Source organism: Rhinopithecus bieti, unplaced genomic scaffold (assembly GCF_001698545.2).
Source record: "Rhinopithecus bieti isolate Rb0 unplaced genomic scaffold, ASM169854v2 scaffold_17429, whole genome shotgun sequence".
NCBI classification, from domain to species: Eukaryota; Metazoa; Chordata; class Mammalia; order Primates; family Cercopithecidae; genus Rhinopithecus; species Rhinopithecus bieti.
This window is the reverse complement of record NW_016808905.1, coordinates 185,051-211,992: the sequence shown is the minus strand read 5'-3', so window position 1 is coordinate 211,992 and position 26,942 is coordinate 185,051. Positions and strand designations below refer to the sequence as shown.

General features: G+C 42.0%; 2 protein-coding genes across 2 annotated transcripts in view; both read left to right on the top strand.

Annotated features, from left to right (window-relative positions):
• Window positions 1-26,942, top strand: part of LOC108539187 (oxysterol-binding protein-related protein 10-like) — a 246,133-nt gene that overhangs the window by 44,092 nt on the left and 175,099 nt on the right. The gene's annotated exons all lie outside the window — the stretch shown is intronic.
• Window positions 24,985-25,709, top strand: LOC108539188 (peptidyl-prolyl cis-trans isomerase A). The gene has a single exon (XM_017887692.1). It carries the CDS (start codon window positions 25,013-25,015, stop codon window positions 25,508-25,510), a length of 498 nt encoding a protein of 165 aa, XP_017743181.1. The 5' UTR covers window positions 24,985-25,012; the 3' UTR covers window positions 25,511-25,709.

Here is a 26,942-nt window from a genome sequence, read left to right as displayed (position 1 = left end):
CAGACTGGGCAGCATGGTGAAACCCCATCTCTTCTTACCTGGGCGAGTTGGCGTGTGCCTGTAGTCCCAGCTACTTGGTAGGCTGAGGTGGGAGGATCACTTGAGTCCAGGAGGTCAAGGCTGCAGTGAGCCATGATCACACCGCTGCACTCCAGCCTGGGGAACAGAGCAGGCTCTGTCAAACAAACAAACAAACAAACAGACAAACAAAAAATTCCACAAAAACCTCCCAAGGGGAATGAAAAGAGAGCTCAACAGGTTTGCTGGGCAGCTCTGAGGATCTCCAGAATGGAGCCCCTGAATCTGTTATGGCATCTGCTGTAATGGTTGTGTGGTTTTCTCCTTGGTGTTGAGTGTCCTGAGGAGAGGAACAGAGAAGGTGATAGGTAGAAGGATCTGGGGTTAGGATTTGGTTGAGTGTTTAAGAGAGTGTGAGGGAGTTGAGATCATTGGTTAGTGGGCAGTTGATGTAGGATGGAGGAGAAAGGAGATGTAGACAGAAGAGGCCTCTCAGAGAAGAAGAAAATAGAGGTGCTAGCAAATTGGAGCATCAGAAGAGATGGAAGAGTTGGTGTGGTGGGAGAGGTGGCATGAGAGATCTCAGGGAAGGAGATCGTAGGGACAAAAGGAAATGCGGTGAGATGTTTGGCAGGTACTGTCAGAGTTGGAGCCATTCTGAGTAGTGATGGGAAAGCCACGCTAGGTCTTTGGGAGGAAGACAGTAACACCAAGAAGGAGGTTACAGAATGAGGTCAAGGAACTAATTGGGCAGTGTGCTTGGTGGATTCTAAGGTCATTTGGAATGACTGCTGGACTTGGTGACTCAGGGAGGACTGAACCAGGGGAAAAGGTCTTCAGTGAATGAGACAGACTGATTGAGAGACATGGAGGTAAATTTTACCCAAGAGTGGAGGAGTCTTATATTGGAAGCAACTTTGGGCAATGAGGAGAAGCTACAGTGTGCTTCCATCAAGAGTTCCAGGTTTCAACCAAGATAAGAAGAGAGGTTGGGGCAAAGGGTGGTTCCAAGAGGTTCAGTATAAAGAAACGTGTAGGAGGGTGGGGATCCGAGGGAAGTTTTGGACTGTGGGTGTGACATTGTGGGAAAGGGTCGGAGGTGGGGGGCAGGAAGGAGCTTGAACTTTGGACAGGACTGAAAGGCATGATGGGGGTGAGTGGCTGTATGGTTGCTCCTCTGCTGGCTAGGAGGAGCCAGTCTTCTCTTTGGAAGCAATTTGAGAAGTGTTCTGCTAGACCTAAATTGATGCTGTCCAAATTTCTGCTTGGGGCAAGTTGGCTATGCCTTCTTGGATGAGTAATTTCAGCCCCTAAAGAGTATAGCAAATCCGTATAACCAAGAGTTGGCAAGAAAAGGCTCTTTATGGCATTTGAGTGTTTCATGTTCCTCTGACTTTTTTTTTTTTTTTTTTTTTTTTTTTTTTTTTTTTTTTGAGACTGAGTCTCTCTTGCCCAGGCTGGAGTGCAGTGGCACAATCTTGGATCACTGCAACCTCTGCCTCCCAGGTTCAAGTGATTCTTCCGCCTCAGCCTCCTGAGTAGCTGGGACTACAGGCACATGCCACCATGCCCAGCTAATTTTGTACTTTTAGCAGAGATAGGGTTTCACCATGTTGGCCAGGATGGTCTTGATCTCTTGATCTCGTGATCCACTCGCCTTGGCCTCCCAAAGTTTTGGGATTACAGGCGTGAGCCACCGTGCCCGGCCATTCCTCTGACTTTCCAGATGCCTGTTTACTGGAAGAGTGAATAATTTTAACTGCTGCTTTTTTTTTCCTGGTATCTAGAAAGCAGAAAGATAAGAAGACTCCTTAGGGTTTCAGTTCCATTCAGTGCCTTGGTTACACGGTGTGATAAGTCATGTCTGGTTCTTGAAAGTCAGCAGTGAATAAGCCTTGCCCAGTGTAGAGCATGGAATTCCTTTGGGGAATTTAAACACATTTTTTTTTAATGGCTGAAATGAAGTGTTGCTTTTTTCATGAAAGTTTTATGTATTTGACCTATTTAATTTTTTTTCTTCAGGAAATAAAAAGTGGCACTTTCTTACTTCCCTTCCAAAACAGACAACCACTGGCTTTTCTTGGCAAGGAGATACCTATGTGTGTCATGGAAATGGATGGTGTTTGGAAATGTGAAAATGTAATTTACTTTTCTTTTCGCTATTGAAGTGGATTAAAAGAAGTGAATATTTTAATGGAACTGGGTATGATGAATGTCTTTCTGGTGAAAGCTTTAGAATCAGAATGAAAATTATGTTTTGATTTTCCCTACAAATATGCATATTTATTCTTGGAAGTAATACTAGAGTCTGTTTGTTACAGCATTTAGCTAACAGCAGCCTACATGAGGTTTCAAAGGACAGTCATTTTGTACAGATTGAATACAAAATGTGCAGAAAGGACTGCCTTAGTAAATAAATGCTAAGCCCTAGGTTGTTTTGGTAGTATTTTAAGAAAATAAGAGATGCTGGTGTACCTTAATGTAAGAGAGACTAAAAAGAAAACAAAAATGAAAATAGGAGAAAGAAAAATTATTAAAGCATGAGAGGCTGAAGCAAAGAGTGAGTGAAACCTTGGAGAAGCTCAGGAATGGACATTTAGAGACCAGCGGGGACTGTTAGAACAGAGGGGAGTTACGTAAGGAAATGACAGTTCAGGAGTTGAGAAGGGATGGTGAAGAGCAGAGGGAGTATGGCCCAACCTATAAAAGCAAAAAGCGGAAAGATAAAAGATTTTTCTCACTAGAGTGGTGACTTTACATAAAAAAGTAAAAACACATCAGATCCTGCTTGTAGAATTTTGTTATCACTTCAGCAATTTTATTTCCAGAACCCCTTGCTTAAACGCAACCTATTTCCTTTCCCTTTCTACATATGCAAACCAATTATTTTGGCTGCGTGCGGTGGCTCACGCCTGTAATCCCAGGACTTTGGGAGGCCGAGGTGGGTGGATCACAAGGTCATAAGTTCCAGACCAGCCTGACCAACATGGTGAAACCCCATCTCTACTAAAAATACAAAAATTAGCCAGGCGTGGTGGGGGTCACCTGTAGTTCCAGCTACTTGGGAGGCTGAGGCAGGAGAATCACTTGAATTCAGGTGGTAGAGGTTGCAGTGAGCCCAGATCACACCATTGCATTCTAGCCTGGGTGAAAAGAGTGAGCCTCTGTCTCAGGGGGGAAAAAAAAAAAAGAAAACAATCTATTTCATAAGAGTAGATTTTTTTTCTTCCTTTAGTTCCTAAAGCAGCATATGCCAGGATGAATTGCACCAAATACTGTTTCAACAGGCTGTTCAAAGGAAATAAAGAATTTTATGTTCAAATAACTTTGAGAAGTACTGTATTAAAAAAAAAAAGTCAAACATGTTTATTTACTGCACAGTTCTCAGAGCCCTTAACATCAAATATGTATTTTGAATTTCTAAGACAAATGGTCTCTCTTACCTAATGGAATTCTGGGTTTGCTCTGGGTGGCAAACATTCTAGTTAAAAATTCTCATCTCCCCAGACTCCCCTGTTGCCAGAGGTGACACAGTAGCAGCCAATGAAATGTTAGTAGAAGTGGTTGCAGGGCAGAGGCTTCCAGGAGAGCTTTGGTTTCTTGATAAACAGGATCTGTGAGGCTGGCACACAACCTTCCCCTTTCCCTTCCCACCTTTCTGTATGAAGGGGGTGTACCTATCTTGCTCCAGGAAGGCCAAGCGCTAAGAGTTGCGTCAGAAAGATCGAAGGAGTTCTTGATGGCTTCTTGCAACTACTCTACCAATCTTGGAGTTTCTATCTTGGGACAGATTGTTCTAGTAGAAAAATAGAGCCCTGATTGTTTAAACCACTATGGGTAAGTTTCTATGACATGCAGCTGAATGCAATCGTAACTTATACCAGGGTGATATAGTAAGCAGTAATTGTGCTTATTTTAACCATGGATATCCATTTTTTTTTTCCTTTAAACTATTTAGAAGAGTCTTTGGGAAATGCTATCTTTATGAATAGAAATGAATATAATCAGCTTTTTTTCTATAAAAATGAATTTTCTTTTGGGAGGCCGAGGTGGGTGGATCACCTGAGGTCAGGAGTTTGAGACCAGCCTGGGAAACATGGTGAAACCGCATCTCTACTAAAATATAAAAAATTAGACCGGTGTGGTGGCAGGCACCTGTAATCCCAGCTTAGGGAGCCAGAGGCAGGAGAATCGCTTGAACCTGGGAGGCGGAGGTTGCAGTGAGCCGAGATGGTGCCACTGCACTCCAGCCTGGGCGACAGAGCGAGACTCCATCTTAAAAAAAAAAAAAAAAGAATGAATTTTCTGATGGTCTTTGACTATGAAATTTGGGTTTTAAATTTTGGGCTTTTCTTTGCCTTTTCCCCACGTAGATGAAGTTTTGCTCCCTTTGTTTTTCATTTGCTAAATGGGCCAGGCTGGTCTTGAATTCCTGGGCTCAAGCCATCCTCCCCCTTCAGCCTCCTGAGTAGCTGTTACCACAGACAGGCATCCCCATGCCTGGCTTCCTTTTTTGTAAAAACAACAGACCAAAAAAACCTTTGTAATCATTTTATGCCTCTTACCAAAGCACTTTATATATGCCAGATTTTTTTTTTTTTTTTTTAAACAGAGGTTGTTTTCATCAGCCTACTCATGCCTTCTTTACACAGTACAGTTGTTCTGAAAATTTGTATGGGAATTGACTCAGATGTGCATTTATTTTCATCATATTACCAGAGATGTTTAGTTTCCTTTGAATGATTTTATTCTTAACTTTGGCACTTAACACTTTTTCTGTCTTCTTTCCTCTCAAAATTAATGTTCTGTGAACTAATATCTAAGTGGCCTAGAGAATCTCTTAATGTAAAAGCTTGTTGTAAAGTTGGAAATCTTTTGTAATTTGAATATCCCATGATTGCTGTCCGTCAGTGCATTGGATTGTCCTAGGGTTTTCTAATAGTATTTGTCAATGAGCTGATAAAAGAATTTTAGAGGCTGGGTGCCCTGGCTGACTCCTATAATCCCGGCACTTTGGGAGGCTGAGGTGGGAGGCTTGCTTGAGCTCAGGAGTTCAAGACTAGCCTAGACAACATAGTGAGACCCCGCTGTCTCTGCCAAAAAATGTAAAAACTCAGGGGATTGTGGTGGTGTGTGTCTGTAGTACCTACTGCTCGGGAGGGTGAGGTGGTAGGATTGTTTGAGCCCAGGAGGTTGAGGCTGCAGTGAGCTGTGATAGCAGCACTGCATTCCAGCCTGGGCAACGGCAAGACCCTGTCTCTTAAAAAAAAAAAAAAAAAAAAAAAAGATTTTGTTTCTCCCTCAAAGGACTTTTAAAGTGTACTTCAAATCTCTAGAATATAAAATCAGAATGTTAAAGTTGAAGTGGCCCTTAGCAAATGAGTCTAACCTCCTCATTCTGCAGCTGTGAAGGGATTGAGAACTTACCGAAGGCCTCATTACTGAGCCAAAATGGTGGCAGGACTGGTGCTCTATTCATGAGTCTGCTCTCTCTGGTGTTGGCCTGACAATAACAGTGTGGTAAGTTATACAACTCATTTCACTGATAGTTTCTTCATATGTAAAACTGGAGTAACTTCTCATTTGCTCAACCCACAGTAAAATCTTTAAACTCTTCTGAGTTGCTTGGAATTGAATCCTTATTCTAGTATACTGTATTTGTTGGAAAGGAGAAATACCTGATTTTAGAAAAGTTTATTTTTAAAGCAATTTGAGTTTATTGCAGTATATAAAACGGAACCTTTTCAAGGGTACAGTTCAATGAGTTTTGACAAATGTATATGTCTTATGAAACTGCCACCACAAATAAGAATATTCTACCATCTAAAAAGGTTACAATTTGTTTTGCTTTGATTAATGAGAAAATACTTTCATTTTCTGTAATAAGAATATGGATAAAATATGTTACGACTATTGAAATATTGACATACTTCATTATTTTCATGAAAGCTGTTAAATTTTTGACTCTCTACTTTTGCTGACACCAAGAAGAAGGAGGGGGAGAAGAAGGAGCAGACATCATTAAAATGATGTTAAATAGCCTCTTTGTGACATGGGGAGCGTGTAATGGACTTTAAAAAAATGATAGGTAAGAATATAGTAGACTGACTTATTTTTATTATATGCAGTGTAAAACTTTACAGATTTTCCTGTGGGTTTGTGGAGACAAGGTGTTCGTTAAGTTTAAATCATTGGGAAGCCATTATCAATGAAATAGATTGTACATCTTCTTACATTGTTATTTATGTATTTATTACTTATATTGTTATATGAGAACAAGCAGCATCAAGGTACTTAAGCCATTTGTATCCCATTTGAGAGGCAGGAAGCGAAATCACTTAGGGCATTGAGTTTGAGGCAGTGTTGTCTTGGAGGTGAGGAAAATATTAAGCTAAGCAAAGAAACTGGGAGATGTGGGTGGAGGTGAGGAGACCATGTTTGCGGGTGGAGGTGAGGAGACCATATTTAGAGTTGGAAACTCTAGTGAAATGGATTATTTTAGCATAAACTGATCGTTGGCAAATAACAGTATTTGGTTTTCTTAAACTTTTTTTCTTCAAGTTTCTTGAATGAGAGACCATGCTTTTCATTGTCATTTTTGTTTTTCAGTATAATATAATCAGATATATAAATTCTGTAAATTTTTTTTTCTTCATTTAAAAAGATTGTTTATTTTTGAAACAGTCTTGCTCTATTGCCCAGGCTGGAGTGCAGTGGCGTGATCTTGGCTCACTGCAACCTCTGCCTCCTGGGTTCAAGTGATCCTCTCACTTCAGCCTCCGGATTAGCTGGGACCACAGGCACACGCCACCATGTCCGGCTGTGTTGCCTATGCTGGTCTCGAACTCTGGGACTCAAGAGATCCACCCACCTCAGCCTCCCAAAGTGATGGGATTACGGGCATGAGCCACCATGCCCAGCCTAAATTCTGTAAATTATATCACTATTTATTATTTATTCATTTATTCAAATAACATTTCTTGAGCACTTTGTGCAAGACAACATTCTAACAATTTTGAGAATAAAAAGATGGATTTGATAATGAGTGTTCTGTAAGAAGCTTCTAGTGTAATTGGAATTAAAAAACATAAGCTCAGACAACAGAGCTGTAAAGGTGCCTTGGGTTTGAATGCCAAGACGAGGAGTGTGGCATTCTGTAAGCAGTCCGCTTCCACTGGTGCGTAGAGGAGGGACTTCATCACGTCCAGGCCAAGGTCATCTCCTTAAAGGGAGTTGAATCTGGTGGTGGAGTGTAGGTGCATTCTTTTTTCTTTCTTTCCTTCCTTCCTTCCTTCCTTCCTTCCTTCCTTCCTTCCTTTCCTTCCTTTCCTTCCTTTCCTTCCTTTCCTTCCTTTCCTTCCTTTCCTTCCTTTCCTTCCTTTCCTTTCCTTCTTTCTTTCTTAGACACAGTCTTGCTCTGTCACCCAGGCTGCAGTGCAGTGGCACGATCTCGCCTCACTGCAAGCTCCGCCTCCCGGGTTCACGCCATTCTCCTGCCTCAGCCTCCCGGGTAGCTGGGACTACAGGCGCCCGCCGCCACGCCCAGCTGATTTTTTTGTGTTTTTAGTAGAGACGGGGTTTCACCCTGTTAGCCAGGATGGTCTCGATCTCCTGACCTTGTGATCCACCTGCCTCGGCCTCCCAAAGTGCTGGGATTTACAGGCGTGAGCCACCGCGCCCGGCCTAGGTGCATTCTTAATGGGTAGAGGGGAGTACGGGGACCAGCTAGGAGACCGTTGATAATTGTCTAAGGACTTGAAGTTGGAGTATGGCCACAGAATTGGGAAGGAAATAGGATAAACAGGAGACGTTTTAGAGACAATCATCAGAACCTAATAAGTGGTTGGGGGCTGGGGGTGGAGAGTGGGAAGTGTTTAAATGCTACTAAGGTTTTAAAAAATTTAATTTGAATTCATTTTTTAGTAGGTATTACATTCACATGGTTTTTAATCGAAAAGAGAATGCTATGAATTGTTTCCCCCTTCCCTCCGTCTTTCAGTCTCACTCTCCAAAGATAAGCACCAATGTTACTGGTTTCTTCTATATGCTCCCAGAGATATTGAATGCCTATGTAAGCAGATAGGTGTGAGCATTCTTTTACTATCTTTTTATTGAGATGGAGTCTCGCTCTGTTGCCCAAGCTGGAGTGCAGTGGCGCGATCTTGGATCACTGCAAGCTCCGCCTCTGGGGTTCACGCCATTCTCCTGCCTTAGCCTCCCTAGTAGCTGGGACTACAGGTGCCCGCCACCATGCCCGGCTAAATTTGTTTGTATTTTTAGTAGAGATAGTGTTTCACCGTGTTAAGCAGGATGTTCTCGATCTCCTGACCTCGTGATCCACCCGCTTCGGCCTCCTGAATTGCTGGGATTACAGGCGTGAGCCACTGCGCCCTGCCTGTTTTCTTTTTATTCTACCCGGTAGCAATTTATTTTTCGCTTACACTGTTTTTTAAGGATCATTACATAGAAGGAGATAAAAGGCTTCCTCATTCTTTTCTTATGATCACGTAGTGTATGTTGTATGGATTTATTGTGATTCATTCATTATTCTGCTATTGACGCCCATTTAGGCAGGTTCCAGTTTTTGCTGTTACAAGCAATCTACATTGCAATACCTGTACATACATAATTTCTCACATGTGCACCTATTTCTGTGGGGTAAATGTTGAGAATAGAAATAGCTAAGCGTAAAGGTGTGTGCATTGTTAAATTTTGATGTATGTGGCCTAATTGCCCCTTATAAAGGTTGTACACTTCTATTAGCAAAATAGAAAGTGCCTATCAATAGGATGTGATTTTGAGCTGTTGAAAATCTGAGAGGTAAAAATGATTTCTCAGGTCAGTTTTAATTTGCATTTAGCCTTTTGTGAATGAAGTTGAACGTGTTTTCATACATAGAGGGGCTATTTGTATATATATCCTTATCTGTGAACTGTTTTTTAATTAATTAAAAAAAATTTTTTTTTTTTTTTTTTGAGGGGAGTCTCGGCTCTGTCGCCCGGACTGGGGAGTGCAGTGGCCGGAATCTCGCTCACTGCAAGCTCCGCTCCCGGGTTTACGCCATTTTCTCCTGCCTCAGCCTCCCGAGTACGCTGAGAGATTACAGCGCCCGGGGGCCACCTCGCGCCGGCTACGTTTTTGTTATTTTTTAGTAGAGACGGGGGTTTTCACGTGTTAGCCAGGATGGTTCGATCTCGCCTGACCTCGTTGATCCGCCCGTTCTCGGCCCTCCCAAAGTGCTGGGATTACCCGGCTTGAGGCCACCGCGCCCGGCCAAAAAAATTTTTTTTTTGAGATACGGGGTCTTGCTGTGTTGACCCAGGCTGGTTTCAATCTCAGACTCCTGGTCTCAAGTGCTCAAGTGATCCCCTGCCTTGGCTTCTCAGAGTTCTGGGATTACAGGCGTAGGCCACCACACCTGGTTTGTGTGTGTGTGTGTGTGTGTGTGTGTGTGTGTGTGTATGTGTGTGTGACAGGGTCTCACTTTATTGCCCAGGCTGGAGGGCAGTGGTGCAGTCATTGCTCACAGCAGCCTTGAACTCCTGGGTTCAAGCCATCCTCTCGCTTCAGTGTCCCACATAGCTGGGATTACAGGCATCAGTCACCATGCCCAGCCTGTGAAATATGGCTGTATCTGTTGACCATGTATCTGTTCGGTTATTGGTCTTTCTTTTCTTACTTAGTAGGAGCTTTATTTTATTTACTTATTTATTATTATTATTTTTTTTGTTGAGACGGAGTCTCTCTCTGTCGCCCAGGCTGGAGTGTAGTGGCCGGATCTCAGCTCACTGCAAGCTCCGCCTCCCGGGTTTACGCCATTCTCCTGCCTCAGCCTCCTGAGTAGCTGGGACTACAGGCGCCCGCCACCTCGCCCGGCTAGTTTTTTGTATTTTAGTAGAGACGGGGTTTCACCGTGTTAGCCAGGATGGTCTCGATCTCCTGACCTCGTGATCCGCCCGTCTCGGCCTCCCAAAGTGCTGGGATTACAGGCTTGAGCCACCGCGCCCGGCCTATTTACTTATTTTTTTGAGATTGTGTCTCACTCTGTTGCCCAGGCTGGAGTGGCAGGGGTGCAATTGTGGCTCATTGCAACCTCCACCTCCAGGGCTCAAATGATTCTCCTGCTTCAACCTCCAAAATAGCTGGGACTACAGGTGTGCACCACCACGCCTGGCTAATTTTTGTATTTTTAGTAGAGGCGGAGGTTTTGCCGTGTTGGCTAGGCTGGTCTTGAACTCGTGACCTCAGGTGATCCGCCTGCTTTGGCCTCCCAAAGTGCTGGGATTACAGGGTGAGCCACTGCGCCCAGCCAGTAGGAGCTTTATATATTAAGAAAATTAGTCCCGTGATAGAAGTTGCAGATATTTATCACATTTTGTCATTGTTTTTGACTTTGCTTTTTGGTGTGTCTTTTTTTTAATCATGCAGAATTTTAAATTTCTGTGTAATTGCATTTATCAGACTCTCTGTTACAGTTAGAAAAACCCTCTCCATTTCAAACTCACTAGAAGATACTTGAGATATCTTTGGTACTTTTGATTTTTTATGTTAAAATTTTTGCTTCATTCATGGCTGGAGCCTGTGATCCCAGCATTTGGGGAGGCTGGGGTGGGCAGATTGCTTGAGCTCAGGAGTTCCAGACCAGCTTGGGCAACATGGTGAAACCCCATCTCTACAAAAAGTATGAAAAATTATCCAGGCGTGGTGGTGCACACCTGTGGTCCTAGCTACTTGGGAGTCTGAGATGGGGAGGATCACTTGAGCCCAGGAGATGGAGGTTGTAGTGAGCCGAGGTGGTGCCACTGCCCTCTAGCCTGGGTGACAGAGTGAGACCCTGTCTCAAAAAATTAAAAAAAAAAAGTTTTTGAATCCTGATTTTGTCCTGATGTGTAATCTGATGCTTATTAGATAAGAGATAGGGATCCAGATTTATTCTTTTTTTAGAGGGCTTCCTGGTTGATCCTTACATCATTTGTTGAATAAACTGTGTTTCTCCTACTAATTTGAGATGCCACTTCTCTGATATTTTGAATTCTCACATGTATTTGGGTCTCTTTCTGAACTTTCTGTTCTTCATTGATCTGACTCACTGTTCATGTAATAATTACGCACTGTTTTAATCGTAACTTTGTAATATATTTGAATATTTGGTAGAGTGTTTTTCTCTTCATTACCTTTGTTTTCAGAATTTTCTTGGCTGTTCTTTCATGCTGGTTTTCCCATATGCATTTTAGAATGTGGTCATTCAATGCCAAAAATCCCCCCAAAGATTTCATAGTACTTTTATGGAAATCATAATTGGGTTTATAGATTAATTTAGGGAGAACAAACATCTTTTTTTTTTTTTTTTGGAGACTCAGTCTTGCTCTGTCACCCAGGCTGGAGTGCAGTGGCATGATCTTGGCTCATTGCAACCTCCACCTCCCAGGTTCAAGCGATTCTTATGCCTCAGTCTCCGAAGTAGCTGGGATTACAGGCGAGCACCAACATGCTTGGCTAATTTTTGTATTTTTAGTAGAGACAGGGTTTCACCATATTGGCTAGGCTGGTCTTGAATTCCTGACCTCAGGTGATTCACCTGCCTTGGCCTCCCAAAGTGCTGAGATTATAGGCATGAGCCACCGTACCCAGCCTGACATCTTGATTATATAAAATTTATCCTCGAGACATACTGTTCTTTCTTTTATTAGTCTTGAGTGATACCTTGCAGTGTTTTAAAGTTTTCTTTATATAAGATTTGCACATTTCTTGTTCAGTTTATTGCAAGATATTTTACTTTTTGTAGCCATAATGAATGAAGTATTTTCTTTGATTATACTTTATTTTTTGTCTGTATTAAAGCCACATATTTTATATCTTAATTTTGTATTAGTAATTTTTTTTTCTTGTCTAATTACATTGACTGGAATCTCCAGATCCATGTTAAAAAATACTGGTTCTTATTTTGTTCCTGAGTAGAATTTCTTGTTAAACATGATGCTGACTTTTATGCTGAGATATATTTTATGATGTTGGAAAAGCATCCATCTCTATCTTTTTTTTCTTCCAAGAATGGATGTTGAATATTATCAGATATGAATGGATGTTGAGTATTACCAGGTGCCTTTTCAGTGCCTATGGCAATGATGTATGACCTACCATCTAAAAGATTTATTTTTAATCCTAGCTGGATATTTCCTTTTTAATTCCAGCTGGATGTGAAGGAGATGCAGGCTTGGGAATGAGGTAGTTTAGAGTTGGATGTCTCTGTGATGCTATTGTGCAACTCAGCTCTTTCATCAAATGCTATCAATATTTAATAAACCTAGACCTAATAATAGATTGACTTTGCATTGTGATTTTTATATTTCTGTCTTTCCCTGTCAACACCTTTTGGCAGCTTAAGATTAAACTTCTAGTCCAGTTGGGGTTAAAACGGTGTAAATGTACATTCTGGGCTTTTTTTTTTTTTTTTTTGAGACAAGTCTCACTGTCACCCAGATTGGAGTGCAGTGGTGGAAACCTCTGTCTCCCAGGTTCAAGTGTTTCTCCGGTCTCAGCCTCCTGAGTAGCCAGGACTACAGGCATGCACCGCCACCCCCAGCTGATTTTTATATTTTTAGTAGAGACAGGGTTTCAGTATGTTGGCCAGACTGGTCTTGAACACCTGACTTCAAGTGACCCGCCTGCCTCGGCCTCCCAAAGTGGTGGGATTACGGGCATGAGCCACTCTGTGCCCGGCCATTCTAGGCATTCTTAACTGTGCAAGTCTGAGGTAGGTGGTAGGGTCTGTGTCCTGCGAATCAAGAGTAGGATACTTGGGGGTAATACACACAATAATTATTGTTTTGGAGCATGCAGATACACTTTTAAAAGTCACCTTGATATATGAGTCATTCTTGAAACTCTCAATTAGTGGAGGTTTTTTTTTCCAGGCAGGTTAGGGTAGATGCCAAATGGACAGGATGTTTTGGTTATGTGTTGTCTTTTTTTAAAAGATCAATACCTCTGAATTAAAGTTGTGTAGGGACCTAAGTGCTCATTTTCTGTAGAGTTTTAAATCACATCCGCAAATCTCCATTATTTTCCTTAAAGGTATTTGTCCTTTAGGAGTAGAAAGTAATTGTTGTAAATGTAACTAACCTGAACTTCACCCTTGGGAGTTTAATGACCTTATTTTTACCGGTCGTGGTTCACACTGAATTTTCTCTCACTTCTTGTTCCTCATTCTATCCACGCAACCTATCCTTTTTGGGCCTTTTTTATTTCTTACTCCTTACCTGTATGGCAGCCTCCGTGTTCCTGACTACGAGGGTAAGTAGGTGGGGGTGGAGAAGAAGAGCTCCATAGTGTGAACATACATAGATGTGAAAATTTGCAGGCTACAAACTCTGTGCCTGATAGAACCCCACAAGTGTTCATTCACTCAGCCTCTTTACGCATGTTTTAGATAAGGTGTTCCTGGTTGTTATACTAGATTTCTGGAAAAGCCAAATGAGAAGGAGCTGGCAATGAAGACCAGCGGTAGATACACTGATTGCAACAAGGAATAATAGCTGCCATTTATTGGGTGACCCTGAAAATTATAACAGGACCTTTAAAACCAAGGCCACTTGGGGCCATTTAGTGAAGGGACAAGCCTCTCTGTTTCTTTTATGTCAGTATAGTACAATTTAAAAAATAGTTAAGATGACTCTGGGCATCCAGAAAAGGTAAATCTGACATCGGTTGTTCAGTTTATGAAGACAGAGAAGTGTGCGATCCGTTTTTGAGTCAGTTATCTGGAAAATTTCCCAACCAAGGGTTGAAGAGTGGAGATTTCTTTTACTAAGGAAGCTACCTTAAAAGATTTGTTCTAATGGAAACAGTTAAATAGTTGATGACTAAGTTTTTCTTTAGCAATTACTTTTATGATATGATGTGGTTGAAAATAACCTCCAAATATTCTGGAGTTTCTTTTACATGTAGTAGTGACATTTGTTTTTCATGGTAATTGAACATGTTTCAGATTCAACTTCTGTAATGAATACAGTTTTAATTTTAGATTTGAAATGTCAGTGACTTGGGAAGGGTCCAGAGTGTGTAGCTTTTACTTTACCTTTGACTTTGTTGTTGTTGAGATGGAGTCCCACTCTGTCACCCAGGCTGGAGTGCAGTGGCGTGATCTTGGCTCACTGCAACCTCTGCCTCCCGGGTTCAAGCTATTCTCATGCCTCAGCCTCCCGAGTAGCTGGGATTACAGGCACATGCCACCATGCCCAGCTAATTTTTTGTATTTTTAGTAGAGACGGGGTTTTGCCATGTTGGCCAGGCTGGTCTCGAACTCCTGACTTCAAGTGTTCCACCTGCCTCAGCCTCTCAAAGTGCTGGGATTACTGGCATGAGCCACCATGCCCGGCCTACTTTGCCTTTGATTTTGTAAGTGGCTGAGGAAGTGCCACTGTGTTATTACGTCTGCTCCATAGGTGCTGTGTCATTCATATGTTGAAGTAATAACCTCTGCATGAGAATAACCGTCAAAGCACCCTGTGTAGCCCTGTGTATCTACACTGCTTTTCAGACCAGTTCAGGCATCCACAGCAAGCCTGTGCCGATTTTACTTGTCTTATGTTACACTAACTCCTCAAGTGTGGTGGCTTTCTGAATATGCTTATGGCATATGTGCTGCAAATTTTTGTGACTTCCTATATCCATATTCCAGAATTTATAGTAATCTCATGAGGAAGCGAGCTGAAGTTTTAGGTTTATTCCAGGGCTTCTCAACCCCAGCACTGTTGGCATTTTGGGCTAGATAATTCTTTGTTGTGGTGGAACTAGCCCGTATATTGTAGACTGCTCAGCAGCATCCCCGACCTCTGCCAGTAGATGCTAATGGCATCTTCTCTGGTTGTAACAGTTAAAAATCTTTCCAGACATTGCAGCTATCCTCTGGGGGGCAAAATCACCCGTGGTTGAGAACCACCGGTTTATGCTTTATGAAGAGTGATTTTGAGGGTGAATTGATTGTTTATGTTATTATAAGAAAATGAATAAACATTTGTTGAGCACAACTGATTAAGCCAACTCCAGTGCAAAAGCAAGTGTACAGAGGAAACATCCCTGTCCTCAAAGGAAACATACGTGTATACAAGAACTAGAAATACAATACTTTATACTATGTGACAAAGCCTATAATAGATATAAAGATAAGAGAGTGGTTACTTTTACTATAAAGATATAAGCAAAAGAACAGGAAAGGAGAGAATACTTGACCTGGGCCTCGAAGGATGAGTAGGAGTTTACCAGAGTGAACTGCAATGGCCTTCATAGCAGAAAAGTCATCATGAATTAAGGCTAAAGGGTTCTACATTATGGTTTGCCTTGGGCTGCAATTCTGGTCCCAGCATAATTATTTATTTTATTTTATCTTTTGTTTTGAGATGAAGTCTTACTCTGTTGCCCAGGCTGGAGTTTACTGGTGCAATCTCGGCTCACTGCAACCTCCACCTCCCGGGTTCATGCAATTCTCCTGCCTCAGCCTCCCGAGTAGCTGGCATTACAGGAGCCCACAACCATGCCTGGCTAATTTTTGTATTTTTAGTAGAGACGAGGTTTCACCATGTTGGCCAGGCTGGTCTTGAACTCCTGACCTCAAGTGATCCGCCCGCCTCGACTTCTCAAAGTGCTGGGATTACAGGCATGAGCCACCGTGTCTGGCTCCAGCATAATTATTAATAGCACTCCTTTCACACTAAAAAAATGCTTTGCTTTGCATGATGAATTTAATAGTCACTCTGGTAAGGTCCTGGGGACTTGAAAGTTTGTGGACAAGTGATGTGTTTGAGGTGCAGTGAGTCATCTTATATTGTCAGAGTACTTTAGGGAGTGGGAAGGGATGTGGAGGATGGCTGGAGATAAGGTTAGGACCTATTGTGGAGGGTCTTGTATGCCATATGATGAAAGTGGAACTTGTCCTGGACAGCCTAGAAGCCAACTAAAACCTCCTGGGCAAGGGAGTGTATCAGGAAGAGAGAAACAGAGAAAATGAGCTTTCCTGGCCCTTGAGAAGTTTCAATCTGTTCCATATGTTGCATGTTTCTCCCAAGTACTACTTCTTAGAGGAAATAGATCCCCAAGAGGTTCTCCTTGGCTGAGTTTTGTTTGGTGACAGCCAGGTACTGTTCACAACTGTGTTACTTTATCAACTGAGTTTCTTTATGAAATGCATAAAGGAGACTTCTATTCATTTTCACTTTGTTCTTGACTTGTGAATGAGATTTTGCTCTGTTACTGAAATTTGAATGAATGGCTACTATTTTAGTTGAAAAGATGGAATTATCTCAGGACTTGGCAAAGTATATTCTGTGGGTGAAATCTAGCCTCTAGTCTGCTGCTTGTTTTTTTAAATAAAGTTTTATTGGAACACAGCCACAATTATTCATCTATGTATTGTGTATAGCTGCCTTAATGGTACAACAGCAGAGCTGGATAGTTCTGACAAATACCATATGGCCTGTGATGCCTAAAATGACTGTCTGGGCCTTTGTGGAAAAAGTTTGCCAATCGCTGATCCACCTGAATTCAATATTCAAGTCAAGTCACTCAAGTATTTTCATATCTTTACTCTGATTACGATAGTTTCAGGAATGGACCAAATTATGCTGATTTTAGTACATCTGTTTGTTCCAAGTTGGGCTTGTGTTTTCAATTTTACGGGAGAAATTTTGTTATCCAGGATTTTACCTGAGAGGAATAAAGCTCTAGAACTTGGCTTTTCTGTCTTCCAGGAAGTCTTGAATCCATACTCTCTGGATTTGATACTGACCTCACAAGGAAGGTACTGCCCGGAGAGGCTGGGTGGCTGGACCCAGGCTCTGTGGTGGGGCTCTCTCCACTCTAGATGGCCATGGACCACATACCCTTTTCCATTCCGGAGTCCCTTTCCTTTTCCACTCCAGAGTCAATGCCGTAAGAGACAAATATATTTCTTTTTTTCTCTCCTTTTCTTTCTTTCTTTTTTTTTTTTTTTAGATGAAGTCTCGCACTGTCACCTGGGCTGGAGTGCAGTGGTGCGATCTTGGCTCACTGCAATCTCCACCTCCCAGGTTCAAGCGATTCTCCTTGCCCCAGCCTCCCAAGTATTTGGGATTACAGGTGCCCGCCACTACTCCCAGCTAATTTTTTTGTATTTTTAGTAAAGACAGGGTTTAGCTATGTTGGCCAGGCTGGACTTGAACTCCTGACCTCGTGATCCACCCGCCTCGGCCTCGCAAAGTACTGGGATTACAGGCTTGAGCCACCGCGCCTGGCCTTGACAAATGTATTCCAGTTTCAAGCATTTTCAGAAAAGTAAACTATTATAAATAACATGAATTTGTGTACTTAAGAATATTTTTGGCTTTTAAAAATACAAGTAGATACTATCGTACTGGTCTTTAGCTTTTACTTATTCATTACTGTTTTTTAGAGACAGGATCTCGCTCTGTCATCCAGGCTAGAGTGCAATGGCACAGTCATAACTCACTGCAGTCTCAACCTCGTGGGCTCAAGTGATCCTTCTGCCTCAGCCTCCTGAGTAGCTAGGGTTACAGGTGTGCAACAAATCAGATATTTTTAGAAATTATTTGTAGAGATGGGGTCTTGCTATATTTCCCAGGCTGGTCTTGAACTCTTGGGCTCAAGCGGTCCTCCCACCTTGTCTTCCCAAAGTGCTCGGATTACAGGGATGTGCCACTGCTCCTGGCTCGTACTGGTCTTTAAGGAAAAAAAAAAAAAAAGGTACAGAAAGAAAAAGAGGCAGTGTTTTGGTTGGTCTGATGCATTTATTTCCTTGTTATACCCTTTCAGACTGACAACTTTCACTCTGATTAGCATCAAGCTGTACCTTATTTGGGTGGGGACTGGACCTTTGGAGAGAGAACCAGGGACAAAAGCAATGTGTTAACCAGGGACAATGTTAATAAACCAAATTGGTGGTTTAGCTCCCCACCCCTTTCCTCCACCAGCCTGGATAGCTCAGCTTTTTGTAGGATTTGGCTACTTGCCTTCAGAGACTCTTCAATAAGAGGAGAGTGGTTACCTGGGACACCAGTTCACATAAATGAAGAATGCTGTTTAGTCATTTTTGGTCCTGGATCTTGCCCCTTGTTCTCTCTTTGTGAAGTGTTCAGATGAGGGCTCTCTTTCATCTTTCAGTTGCTCCTTTAAAGCTCCAAGTGATTTTTTTAAACACCGTGAAGCCCTCACAATCAATTGCTTAAAATGTTTCTAGAAATTCCTGGTATCACTTAAAAATAGCTTCCGTTTTGTGCTCTAGAAGGTTCTTGTTGCTGAGTGCCAGCAGCTACATTTTAGAATTAAGGCAGGTTTGGCCAGACTGGTGTGCGGTGTGGAGATGAAGAATTCCACCCCTGCAAGATGGAGCCACATAAGAAGCCAGCTGGGGGGACAGATCACTGTACCCTTCTCCGAAAAGTGACAACCCTAAATCCTTGTCCTGCCTTTCTTCTCTTTCCTTTCAGTTTTTTAAAAAAAATTAATAGACTTTATTATTGTATTTAGAACAATTTCAGATTTATAGAAGAATTTTTTCTTTTCTTTTCTTTTCTTTTTTTTCTTTTTTCTTTTTTTTTTTAGACAGAGTTTTGCTCTTGTCGCCCAGGCTAGAGTGTAGTGGCGTGATCCAGGCTCACTGCAAACTCCGCCTCCTGGGTTCAAGCGATTCTCCTGCCTCAGCCTCTGAGTAGCTGGGATTACAGGCACGCGCCACCATGCCCAGCTAACTTTGTATTTTTAGTAGAGATGGAGTTTCACCATGTTGGTTAGGCTGGTCTCGAACTCCTGTCCTCAGGTGATCCACCTGCCATGGCCTCCGAAAGTGCTGGGATTACAGGTGTGAGCCACCGCACCTGGCCAGGTTTATAGAAGAACTGATTGGATAAGAGAGTTCTCACATACTCCCCCCAAATCCCACAGTTTATTATTAACATTTTACGTTTATGTGGTTACATTACCATTAATGAACCGATATTACACCTCATTATTAACTGAAGTATATAGTTTACCTAGATTTCTTTACTTTTTATCCAGTGTTCCTTTTCTGTTCCAGGATCCCATCCAGGATACCATATTACATTTAGTTGTCATTTCTGCCCCTTAGGCTCCTCTTGACTGTGATGACAGTTTCTCACACTTCCCTTGTGTTTGATGACCTTGACAGTTTTGAGGACTGCTAGCCAGGTGTTTTTTAGGATACTCCTTATTGGAATTTGTCTGATGTTTTTCTCGTGATTGGTTGGGGGTTATGTGTTGTGAGAGGAAGATCACAGAGGGAAAGTGGCATTTTTATCACATCATATCAAGGATACATACTATCGACATGATTTGTAATTGTTACTGTTGACCTTAATCACCTGGCTAGAAGTAGTATCTTTCAGGTTTTTCCCCTGTGAAGTTTCTCTCCTCTCCTGCCCTTTTCATACTGTGCTCTGCGAAAGGAAGTCCCTATGCTCAACTTAACATTTAAAGAGTAGGGAGTTACACTCCTCCTTCTTGAGGGAATGGTTTAACATGATTTATTTGGAATTCTGATGCATGGTAGGTTTGTCTCTTCTCCATTTATTAAGTAAGTTACTCATTATTCATATCAGTATGGAATCATGCATATTTATTTTTTACTCTGGATTACAGACCCATATTATTACTTTATTTTGTTGCTCAAATTTTTCCATTTTTGTTGGCCGTCGGAAGCTCTTTCGCTTGGCTCCTGCATCACTTTGACATACCCCCATCATTGTGGGTTTATCTGAGTACTTCCTTACTTCCTGGTACTACAAGATGCTCTAGACTCATCTTGTGTTATTTCCTGCCCCAGTCTTAGAATCAGCCATTTTCCAAGGAACCTGATTCCTTTTATTGGAGAATGGTATTACAAACCAAGATGTGGGCACTAGGTGTACATGTTGCCATGGGGGTGTCATTTTTTTAGGTCCTCTTAGCTGACATGTGTCTACTAAGGTGTAGATGTACACACATTGGTAAATATTTCTTTTCTTTTTTGAGACAGAGTCTCACTCTGTCGCCCAGGCTGGAGTGCAGTGGCACGATCTCGGCTCACTGCAAGCTCCACCACCTGGGTTCATGCCATTCTCCTGCCTCAGCCTCCTGAGTAGCTGGGACTACAGGCACCCACCACCATGCCTGGCTAATTTTTTTTTTTTTTAGTAGAGATGGGGTTTCACCGCGTTAGCCAGGATGGTCTCCATCTCCTGACCTCGTGATCCCCCCGCCTTGGCCTCCCAAAGTGCTGGGATTACAGGCGTGAGCTACCGTGCCTGGCCATATTTGTAAATATTTCTGTGTGTAACCATGTGTATCTATATTAAGTTTATCATGAGTTTGACTCATGTTTAACATGTTGATATCTCAACCCTAGCCTGTTAGCAAATGGATTAATCTAGATTCCTCTTCTAGTTTATCTGTTTACCCCCACTTCAATAGTGAGAAACTTGGAGTATTAGTCCATTTGCATTGCCATAAAGGAATACCTGAGACTGTGTACTTTATTTTAAATAAAAGAGTTTTATTTGGCTCAGATTCTGCAGGCTATACATAAAACATAGTGCCGGTATCTGCTTCTCGTGTTGGCTTCAGGAAGCTTCCAATCATGGTGGAAGGTGAAGGGGGAGCTAGTGTATCACATGGTGAGAGAGGGAACAAGAGAGAAGCCAGGCTCATTTAAGCAACCAACTCTTGGCATGAGCTAATAAATAGAGTGAGAACTCATCACCAAGAAAATGGCCCCAACCCATTCATGAGGGATTGGCCCCCATGACCCAAGCACCTCCCATTGGCCCCACTTCCAACATTTTGGATCACATTTCAACATGAGATTTGGAGGGGACAGATACCCAAACCATATCACTTGGCCTCTACCATCTACCATCCATCTACTTAATTGTTTAGTTCCAGTACACATATGTAGCAGTAGCAGCATTGGTAACCTGCATCGCCATGGGAAGCAACTTTATCAACTAGAGTACAGTTCTTATGTACTCTTCCTTTTGCTTTTACTCTTATAGATGCACTCATTTGCAAAGTCACTTAGGTTACTACTCTTTCTCCTACCTCCTTCAGTAAGGTTGTTTCCTACATTTGTAATACAGTTAGATTCTTTTGTCACAGACTGGATTCTTTCCTAGGATCCCATGACTTCCTAAATGATTTTTCTTTTTAAATTTGCATATATCAAGGTTCACTCTTTGTGTTGGACACTTCTATGAATTTTGACAAATGCATGCCACATACCCACCTTTATAGTATCATACGGAATATTTTCACCATCCTAAAAATTCTCCATGCTTCACCTACTCCTAAACCACTAGCAACCCCTGATCTTTTTAATGCCTCTAGTTTTACCTTTTCCATCTTCTACATTTTAAATTTTTTACATTTGAATCTCTTGAATACCCACTGACAATGGCTGGCCAGTCAGAACTCATAGTCATGATTCTATTATTTTGTTCCTCTGGGGGGCACAGGAAGTTGGACTTCTCTTTGGAATAAAGTAGTGGACAGTTATGAAAGCTAAAATGCATTATCTTAACAACACCTCCATGTTTCACAGTCTGCACTATTGGTGCCACTATCCTCTAATAAAAAAGTGCTTTCATTGCAGGCTTCCTGCAAAGCCTGATTTGGTGGATAGATTTGCAGTGCCTGTGTTGTACTTCCTGTTTTCCTCAGCCCAGGATAGTGATTGCTATTTACTCAGCAAACAGTTTTGGAGGCACATTCTGGAAGCCATTCCTCCTCCTTTGTGAACTGCCTTCCTTGACCTTTGGTAATGATGTTTAATTCTCTGGTGATATGACTGGGTGAAAGAGGCAAATCAGATCCTCACTTAGAAATTTGAATTGAAGAGATATAGCCAATTTGTGAGCACATTCCTGGAATTCTAGAAGGTGTCATCCTGGGGACTGGAACCACTATGCTCATTTCTGGGAAAACAGAGATCGGAACCAGAGGGAGAAAACAAAGCTTCCTTTCTGTTGGTTGGACTTCCAGTCTTTGCTCCGGCCCTTCCTAAGCCCTGGCCACCTTCCTTGACTCCTTTGAGATGCCTTGAGCCTCATTCAGTAAGTCACCCCTATATATCCTCAAGCAACCAAATTAGTTTCTGTTACTTGCAATACAGAAGTCTTAGGGAATTTATCTATATTTTAAATTTGGTCTTTCCTCTGTGGAGTGCTGTTCTAAGTGGATTTGATATGTCAGACTTATTTACATTAATACTAAAGCATTATACAGGTCATGATAGAAATCTGTGTCAGAGGCAAAGGAAGGAGTGGTTGAGTCTACGTGAGGGCAGGAGAACACAGTCCATGAAAGAGGTGATCTTTCCAGGTGGGCTGGGCAGGGCATTCTGGGTAGAAGGTACAGTGTGAGCAAAAGCCCAGCATTTGGAATCATCTTCAGGAGTTGCAGGATGTTTGACATAGGGTGTGACTGGGGGCAGTTGGTAGGCAGGTGAGATCCAGGCTATGAGTGCCTCATGCTGTGAAGTCTGACTTTATCTTGTAGATCAAAAGCCACAGATGGGCTTTGGATGGGCTATTTGTGGCCTGCATATGTGTTTTGTTTTGCTTGTACAAATGTTTTCCATCGTTAGTTGCCATGATTTAAAAATCAAATGCTTTCCCTTAAAAATCTGAATGCGTACAATTTACCACTGTCTGACATTTTCTGGAAGATTTATTAATAGATGGTCTAGCAGTAGTGGGCCTGCATTCCATGTGGCACAGGAAATGGGATGTGTGGGCCCCTGTTGCCGTGGTCTCACCTGGTCTACCCCATACACTGACTTTGCTTTCCTATCCTTATAGGCTTGGGCTGGAGGTAGTGGGGCCAGTGACTTGCTTACTTTCATTTGTTTCCTGTTTAGTCAGCCGTGGTCCCAGTGTTGACCACCTTCGTATCTCATTAACCCTTTTCGTTTCTGAGGTGACTTTCCACTCCAAACTCTTTAGACACAAAGCTACTCTGGAGCCAGGCATGGTAGTTCACTCCTCAGGAGGCTGAGGCGGGAGGATCCTTTGAGCCCAGGAGTTCGAGGCTACAGTGAGCCATGATCACACCACTGTACTCTGGCCTGGGCAACAAAATGAGACACTGTGTCTTTAAAAAAAGAAAAGAAAAAACGAAAAGAAAAAGCAACTCCAGTGTGTGTCTTCTAGATGTTTGTATTTCATTTCTAGGGACTTGTCTTGCTGTCTTTTAACTTTGTCATTATTACTATTTTTTTAAAGCAAAAAAGAAAGTTTAAAATACTGGCATAAAGATTAAGCGAATATGGTAGAAACAATGAATAACTGAGAGGGCTTTTATGTTTGGAAAGAGATATTTATAGTAGGTTGTTCTTTTTCAATTATTAGTTTGTTAAAATAGTAAATTTTAAAACCTAGTGTTTCTTGAACTTTAAGCTCAACTTGTAGATAATTTTTTATTTATAAAGTAGTAATTTTCATGTCAAAAATGGTTTCACTTATTCATTGATTAGCCTCACTTAGTTTCTAAATTTAACAAATTAAAGTTATTAAGGCTGTTATCACCACTTACAAATTTAATTTGAGTCCTGTAATGTTTTAAACTCTAATCACACATTTTAAGTATCTGTTTCTCTGAAACACCTTAACTAAGGCTGATAACAAAACCAAGAAGCAAAGTCAGCCTCGTACTTCAGCAGCTCTTGGGAATTAATGCAGTAATCCTACTGGAAGCCAAGAGAGAAAAAGAATGCCGTAGTCCAGTCAAGGTTATGTGTTTTGAGGTACTGATTGATTGATTGTCAACATACTGGATCTGCTTGTACCTTCCAAGGTGCTCTTTCACATCTCAACAGCTACTTTCTTTTCTCTTTTTGTGTTTTAAATCAGGCAGCCTCCAGAAGCAGAATAGGTTCAGAGAGACTCTCAACAGCTGGTTGTTTGATAAAAACAAAGCTTACTTGTGAGTAGGAGGTTTGGGTGTCTGTAGTCCTTCAGCTGGGAGTTACCTATTTGCATAGGTTGTGCTTGTCTGCAGCCAGGTGTCCTAAACTACCCATCATGTAAATTAACAGACGCTCTTGAATGTACTTTTATTCTCTGTAGTCAAGCAGTAAGGATTTACTCTTTTCATTTTTCGCAGCGTAGCAAAAGACACCTCATTAATAGCTTTTCACTATAAAGACTGTAAAGATTGAATGACTTTCTCGTTTGGTTGGGACTCTGGTGGAGTTGGACACTTAAATTCCTTTGCCAAGGCCTTTGGCCCCACCTCACATGAATGCTGTAACTGTCTTGTCGTTTCGCCTGTGGGGCCTAGTGTGGGCACCTGTGGGATGCTGAACCCTGGCTGTGACACCGACTTTGTCTTGTCTAATTCTCCAGTCTCCTGTTGACCTTCTCCTGGAGTCTCATTATTGACGTACACAAGGGAGGTAAAGTAATGCAAGGAGACACAACCTCACATTATTTAGAAGAAACGCTTTTGGAGAGGCTTGAAATCGATTTTTTGAAATCTAAATATTAGAACAAAAGAGATATATTTAGTCTGCATATCTTAATAGGAGTCGAGGCTTACAATAAAAACATTTATTAAACCGTTAAAGATGCAAAGTAGAGATAAGCAACCATTTTCAGGAGAGGGCCAGGTGGATGAATCAACACAATTGGTCTTTTTGGCAAGAATGTTAAAACCTGTTGGTTTTGATTTTGTTAATTGGAAAGAGCAAGGGAGATTAACAGGTGCCTGAGAAGTAATTAATGAGGGATTTAGAGCGCTTTTATGTTATCAGGGAAAGGTGATTATGAAAGTGTCCACTTCAATCTTTAAGAGTACTGAGTGGAACAAACATTTATATTTTTATTGTATTGATTAACATAGTCAGTGGTGAGCCATGGACTGTGGAAAATGATCATTTGTAGGGGGTGGTGATAAAAGACTAAGAGTCGGCTTTGCAGACGGTGCCGCCGAGGAAATTCTTGTAGTACTAGCCATGGTCAACCCTACCGTGTTCTTCGACATTGCCGTCGACGGCGAGCCCTTGGGCCGCGTCTCCTTCGAGCTGTTTGCAGACAAGGTTCCAAAGACAGCAGAAAATTTTCGTGCTCTGAGCACTGGAGAGAAAGGATTTGGTTATAAGGGTTCCTGCTTTCACAGAATTATTCCAGGGTTTATGTGTCAGGGTGGTGACTTCACACGCCATAATGGCACTGGTGGCAAGTCCATCTATGGGGAGAAATTTGAAGATGAGAACTTCATCCTAAAGCATACAGGTCCTGGCATCTTGTCCATGGCAAATGCTGGACCCAACACAAATGGTTCCCAGTTTTTCATCTGCACTGCCAAGACTGAGTGGTTGGATGGCAAGCATGTGGTCTTTGGCAAAGTGAAAGAAGGCATGAATATTGTGGAGGCCATGGAGCGCTTTGGGTCCAGGAATGGCAAGACCAGCAAGAAGATCACCATTGCTGACTGTGGACAACTCGAATAAGTTTGACTTGTGTTTTATCTTAACCACCAGACCATTCCTTCTGTAGCTCAGGAGAGCACCCCTCCACCCCATTTGCTCGCAGTATCCTAGAATCTTTGTGCTCTCGCTGCAGTTCCCTTTGGGTTCCATGTTTTCCTTGTTCTCTCCCATGCCTAGCTGGATTGCAGAGTTAAGTTTATGATTATGAAATAAAAACTAACAAAAAAAAAAAAAAAAAAGACTAAGAGTCAATTTAGGGTGAGGTTTGGTGCATGAAAAAAGGTGTCAGATATTTTACTTCTGACTGCTCATGAGAACAAAGGTATCATCATGCTTATAACCAACCTGTTGTTACACTTGACTTCTCTGTTTTAGAGGAGGGGCTGGCCACTCACTCTACACCTGCCAAATCACCCATTCAGGAAGACAAACCAAGAAGGAACATTTTATGTGACTTTAGAATTGGGGAAATAGGTGAGTAGGAAGCTGTACAAAATATGCACATTGGTTTCTGCATGTTAACTTATTGTGGGTTCTAGAATGTAGAAGCCAGTATGAGTGCATCCATGTTTGTGTGCTATAGCCTTTTGGATAGAATTTGATCAGTATCAGAATAAATACATACATACTTATTGTGCATTAATTATTTCCTTCCCGGAGACAGTGCTGGATTCATCTTTTTTTTTTTGAGATGGAGTTTCACTCTTGTCACCCAGGCTGGAGTGCAGTGGTGCGATCTTGGCTCACTGCAACCTCCACCTCCCAGGTTCAAGCGATTCTCCTGCCTCAGCCTCCCCAGTAGCTGGGATTACAGGCTCCCACCACCACACCCAGCTAATTTTTTGTATTTTTAGTAGAGACAGGGTTTTGCCATATTGGGCAGGCTGGTCTCGAACTCCTGACCTCAGGTAATCCACCCACCTCGTCCTCCCAAAGTGCTGGGATTACAGGCCTGAGCTACCACGCCTGGACTGGATTTATCTTAAAGGGTGTTGCATGGTTGTTTATAGATAATTTTTTTTTCAACTTTTATTTTCGATTTGGAGGTACATGTGCAGGTTTGTTACCTGGGTATACTGAGTGATGCTCAGGTTTGAGGTATGAGTGATCCTGTCACCCAGGTACTGAGCATAGTATGTAATAGTTTTTTAACCCTTGTTCCCTCTCCTTCTCTACTTTAGTAGTCCCAAGTTTTTATTGTTGCCATCATTATGTCCATTAGTACCCAGTGTTTAGCTCACACATATAAGTGAGAATATGCAGTATTTGGTTTTCTGTTCTGCATTAATTTGCTTAGGATAATGGCCTCCAGCTGCATCCATGTTGCTACAAAGAAATGATTTTTTTATGGCTGCATAGTATTCCATGATGTATGTGTACACATTTTATATATCCAGTCTACCACTGACAGGCACCTAGGTTGATTCCGTGTGTTTACTATTGTGAATAGTGC